Genomic DNA, 5,976 nt, shown 5'->3' on the forward strand with positions numbered 1-5,976 from the left:
ATAATGCGCATCATTGCTGGAACCAACTACAAAATACATTACAATTGGATGTTCTGGTCCCCCTCCGCAATTTAAAATATTGATTTGGGAACTTCTTACTGAGGAATGTAACAGTTTTTCTTGAACATTTGTGTTGTGCTGTATTTTAGTTTGTTTTACATTAGTATATAATTTTGATTTTATTTTGTCTTATGAACTGTATATGCAGGCTTTCTTGTGAAAGAGACCCTGGTCTCAATGGTAACTCCCTGTTAAAATAAAGGTTAAAATAAAAAAATATAAAATATAGTATTTAAATATATCAAACGTTCAATCATTTGTGGTTTATTTGTCATGGGGGGTTGTCTACTCTGTATAACATAAGTGAGTGTAACAATACTTTGAGATGCTCTCAGAGAGATCATTATTGTTTATACGATATTATATGAATTACAATGATAAAAAAATCGACCTTTGAGTATTCATTTTCAGGTTGTCCCGCCTGACAATAAAAGTGTACACCGAAATCTCAACGGCTGTGCATTCGCGGCATTCGCGGACACAGGGAATTTGAGTTATATCAGCCGCCGTAGCTTCGTGACGTACTTTCGCATTCGGCTCTGATTGGCCGTTTCAATGGTCGCGGGCTACTTGAATTGAGAAAAAGCAACATATCTAGCTGCATGTTCTGAGAAACAAGGGACTTGGTCTAGTTAGCGGTTATAACATTTTGTCAAACAGTATGGCCAGCTAATGTTGTGTTTTCATGTCGAGGATTTTGTTGCGTCAACGTTCCAGATAGGGTTTTAAATTTGCAGCGCCGACTTTTGCTAACGGTACGTTGCCATCTCAACACGAGACTTGTGCGATAACTAGCTAACCTAGCCTCTAGTTCTAAGCTCATTTGTAAGTCCAGTTTATATTTTATTTACCATCAAGGTTCTGTTTAATTTTCTGTAACAAATTCCACGTTTCTGCAGTGACTTGTTTGACGTCAGTGAGCCAGGAACGGTGGAACGGAGGCTAACATGTCAGGATCAACCCAAGGACAAGGAAGCGCAGTTGATGTTCCACTGCCCGAATACCATAACCAAGAAAATATGCTGTCCGTACTGAGGGGTACAATCAAAAACCGTGTGGACAACCAGGAGAACATTGTCCCAAAAGCGCCACAGAGAACTGTCCTGGGAGCCTTGCAAAACAACAAACGCAGCAAACCTCAAACTCTGCGCGGCACAAAACCGGTTGGTAACTTGCTAACTAGCCACTAGCCAGCCAACACCATGTACTTACAGATTTGTAGACTAGCTAGCTAACATAGCAGTAGCATGCAGATTGAGCCTGGTGGCTAGCTTGCTAGCTAATTTGCTACATTTAGGGAAACACTTTAAAAGGTAAAATTTTCACTACCAAGCAGTTCATTTTAAACTTAATTTAAATTTTACTGAGTATTTGTGTCTAGAAATGTTGGGTAGGTTCACTTCCAAGTAACGTTAGTCCGCCATTTTATACTGTCAATCTCTTCTGCTTATTGGGATGGCTCATTTGCTTTCTCAAACACAATTCTTTCCATAATAAAATCTATTAATTTCACTTTAGAAACCATGAGCACGGAATTAATTGTCTGCTCTTTGAATTGCTATTCCCTCATTTCAGGTGCTATCCTGTGAAAATGAAGTACCTAAAAGTTATGCAGAGAAGCTGGGCAGCAAGCAGCCAGCTTTCCAGATTCATGTGGATGAGCCTGATGGTGCCTGCTCCAAGAAACAGGTGTCCCTCAAGGCCAAGCCCTCCACAGATATTCCACCCCTGACACTGAACCCAACAGTTACCCTTCTCAGGCAGCCTCTCTCCTCTCTTGATATACCAGCAACATGTGTATCTAACATGAATGTTAGTTTTGATGGTGAGTAATCCAACTAGACTTTCTATATCCCGTATTTATTTACCCTTTTAAAACTCTGATATGAACATGTTGTCTCCATATGGATTAGAAAGTCCAACATTTTCCAATTATCTTGATATATACACAGATTCTCCCATGGATATCTTGGTTATTGAAGGTGACGAGAAGCCAGTGAATGTGGCAACGGAGTATGCTTCTGAAATACACACGTATCTTAGAGCAATGGAGGTGAGCAAACTTGCGTGTGTTCATTATTCAATTGTCACACAAATAACTGAACCGTAACTATAGAGTATTGTGGGTACTCCTTGTCTTTGGACTCTTGTCCTTAGGTTAAGTCCAGACCAAAAGCAGGCTACATGAAAAAGCAGCCAGACATCACCAACAGCATGCGGGCCATCCTTGTTGACTGGCTGGTGGAGGTTGGAGAGGAGTACAAGCTCCAGAACGAGACGCTATACCTTGCCGTGAACTACATCGACCGTTTCCTGTCTTCCATGTCAGTCCTGCGGGGGAAGCTGCAGTTGGTCGGGACCGCTGCAATGCTGTTGGCTTCGTAAGTGTTGTAGACCCCTCCACAGCATTCTTAAAGGGAGTTTGTGTCTCAAAGGTGGTCTAAAGGTGTGCAGAGTGAACTGAGTCTTTGCTGTCTGTAGCGCTCACTTGATGTATTAGGCCTCTGTCCCAAATGAATGGAAAAGATTGGCACCAACATCTGACACTGGTTTTCATTAATGCAGGAAATTTGAAGAGATCTATCCCCCGGAGGTTGCAGAGTTTGTTTACATCACGGATGACACCTACACGAAGAAGCAAGTGTTGCGAATGGAGCATCTGGTGCTGAAAGTGCTCTCCTTTGATCTTGCCTCTCCCACCATCAACCAGTTTCTCTCACAGTACTTTCTCACCCAGCCAGTCAGCAGCAAGGTGGAGAGCTTGTCAATGGTGAGTAGAGCACACATTGTGGTGGTCACATCTGGTCATTTAAGTTGAAATTGTGGTTTTATTGTTCTGTTTGTCTTAGTTCCTAGGGGAGCTCAGTCTAGTTGACTCGGACCCATTCCTGAAATACTTCCCTTCTCAGACTTCTGCTGCCGCCTTAGTTTTGGCAAACCACACAGTAACAGGAGGCTCATGGGTAAGTTTGCAATGCCACAGTAAGTGTTCCAGCAGGGCCGGAGTTTCCTTGGCCTTCAGGTTTGGCCACGATGCCCCCACTCAAAATAGGGCAACAGAATGTAGTGTCTTAAACAGGTCTTGGCCTCAGTGCACTAGGCCAGGATATAGTAGCTAGTGCTAACAGGAAACCCCTCCCTGCAGTACATTGCTGTGGGTACTCACTGTCTTTTGAAGATAAACATTAACACAATTTAAAAAAAATAATAATCTCCTTTTATATGCAAGGCTTCACAGTAATAATCAGAGGCTTTTTGTCTCACTTGCTGCCAAGACATCATTTGTGGGCCAATCTGGTGTCACTAAAGGTCAAGTGCCCTTGTTCTATACCCTGACTTGGCAAATACAAAACATTATTTTCAACTGTCACTAAATTCAGTGCCATTATTTAGTCTGCTTTTTAAGTTGAATGTTTGATAGGTAGTCTATACCCTAGTTGACAGGTTTGCTTACTGGCAACATGGGAATACAGTCTCTAATTCCCCCCTGCTGCCCATGTGTTTATGATCCTCAGCCTCCTCCCTGACACACAATCTCTTGATTGCATTTGAATAGTTTAACAGTTAAACCTAAGTTTTTCCTTATACTGCTGTAGTGTGAGCTTGTCATACCCTGAAGAGACCGCTGGCCTGTGTGGAATGAAAGTTTTCAATTGATCAACAATTTCTCCAACTCAAATGACGACTAGTCTTTGCCCTAAAACAAATACGTTTGCTGTGCCTTTTTTAAATTCCTTTTCCTGACTCGGTTTTTCTTTTTTTTATTAGTCAAAGTCTCTGGCAGAGGTGACTGGCTACTCTCTAGAAGACCTGATGCCTTGCATAGAGGATCTGCACCAAATGTATCTCAACACTGCTACGCATGCACAGCAGTCAGTGCGGGAGAAGTACAAGGGTGCAAAGTAAGTGAACCCTACAGAATAATTTCAAAATGTTCTTATCTGAAAGTTGTTCATGACTCACTAGTGGTCACCGTAATCCACTGTATATACCAAATTTGCCATGTTGGCATATTTTGCTAATTAACAAGTCATTTATCTAATTCATTTGCTAATCTATACTGAACAAAAATATAAATGCAACGATTAACAACTTTACTGAGTTACAGTTCATATAAGGAAATCAGTCAATTGAAATAAATTATTTAGTCCATTTATGGCTTTCACATGACTGGGCAGGGGCGCAACGATGCCACCCATTGGGGAGCTAGGCCCAGCCAATCGGAATTAATTTTCCCCTCGGAATAGTTTATTACAGACAAATACTCATCAGTTTCATCAGCTGCCTTGGTGGCTGGTCTCAGACGATCCCACAGGTGAAGAAGTTGGATGTAGAGGTTCTGGGCTGGTGTACTTACACGTAGTCTGCGGTTGTGAGGCCTATTGGCTGTACTGCCAAAATCTCTAAATTATTTTGGAGGTGGCTTACGGTAGAGAAATTAGCATTCAGTTCTCTGGCAATGGCTCTGGTGGACAGCCCTGCAGTCAGCATGCCAATTGCACCCTCCCTCAACTTGAGACGTTTCTGGCATTGCATTGTGACAACTGCACATTTTAGTCAACTTTTGTTCCAGCACAAGGTGCACCTGTGTAATGATCATGCTGTTTAATCAGCCTCTTGATATGCCCACCTGTCAGGTGGATGGATTATCTTGACAAATGAGAAATGCTTACTAACAGGGATGTAAACTAATTTGAGAGAAATACCTTTTGTGTCTCTGGAACATTTCTGGGCTTTGTAATTTCAGTTCATGAAACATGGGACCAACACTATACATGTTGCATTTATATTTTTGTTCAGTATAAAATGTCCAGTAAGCTTAAACGCTTGGCCGTTTTCTTTTTTGAGTGAACCACTTAATGTTAATTTTACAGATTTCTATTAGATTAAACATGACTGAGTGTTGGTTTTTCTACCATATTGTGTTTCTCGTTGTCCAGGTACCAAGAGGTCTCTCTCATCGAGCCCCCAGAGAAGTTGTCATTGAATTGATTTCTTTCCTTTGCTCACCAATGCTGACAACTGGTTTCATCTTTTTTCTTTCATGCACATATATTTTTTTTTACTACATGAGACATTTTGGCAAGATGTCTAACTGAACCATGGCAGCAATCTTTTGCAGCTTTGGACGCAATTTAGTGAGCTTTTATGTAATTTATATGTACAATTCTGTAGGATTGTCTTTTATGCTTGATGCAAACCTGAGCTTTAATGTAGTTAATCAAGCAATGTCATCTCTGTCAGTCTTTTCTCACTAGACAAATGTTTTTAACTGTTAAAAAGCTGTACAGATGCATCTTTCACTCTGCATTCTTGTAATTACACTTCAGCTTATTTTCCCTCTCAAACTAATACACATGCTTGTAAATATTTCCTGACAAAACTTTCCCAGACTAGCTGTCTTGGTTTTCTGGTTACTTGATATTTTATATGGGCTGTGTGGATTGTTTTTATTTTTTATAGCACGTTTATTCTGCTCAATGGTATTCTAGCCGAAGTTGGACGCTTAAGTCTAGTTTGGTTCAACATTCCACAGAACAGTGCCTTTATTTTTATTTTTTTTACCGCTTGCCTCATTCAAAGGTGTCTGGGAGTTCACTTGTTATCAATCCAGGCATCTGTGCTGTAAAATATCTTGTAAATAAATTCCATTCCTGCCAAGACCCTTTATTACTCCTTCCCTTCGATTTCAGTTTTATTTCATGGATGTTGGAGCTCAAAGCCTAAGATTTTCACTGTACTCTGCAATCACATCTGCAACGCTCTGACTGTTAAATTTCAGGTGTCTTAATACAGTTTTGAGCGTAAAATAATTGTCCATTTGGTCTGATTTGTTTCACATTGCCAAATGCCTAAACAAACCAAGTTGATACAAAAATCTTAAGTTAAATCAGTCTTATCAAGAAGCTGAACTTG

General features: G+C 40.6%; 1 protein-coding gene across 1 annotated transcript; it reads left to right on the plus strand.

Annotated features, from left to right (window-relative positions):
- The first annotated feature begins 535 nt into the window (after positions 1 to 535).
- LOC106611545 (cyclin-A2) lies at positions 536 to 5,723 on the plus strand. The gene is made up of 9 exons (XM_014211847.2): positions 536 to 815; positions 960 to 1,223; positions 1,636 to 1,885; positions 2,013 to 2,113; positions 2,218 to 2,441; positions 2,626 to 2,830; positions 2,910 to 3,023; positions 3,829 to 3,962; positions 5,001 to 5,723. Exons 2-9 carry the CDS (start codon positions 1,008 to 1,010, stop codon positions 5,050 to 5,052), a joined length of 1,296 nt encoding a protein of 431 aa, XP_014067322.1. The 5' UTR covers positions 536 to 815; positions 960 to 1,007; the 3' UTR covers positions 5,053 to 5,723.
- Positions 5,724 to 5,976: the final 253 nt, after the last annotated feature.

Source organism: Salmo salar, chromosome ssa09 (genome assembly GCF_905237065.1).
Source record: "Salmo salar chromosome ssa09, Ssal_v3.1, whole genome shotgun sequence".
NCBI lineage: Eukaryota > Metazoa > Chordata > Actinopteri > Salmoniformes > Salmonidae > Salmo > Salmo salar.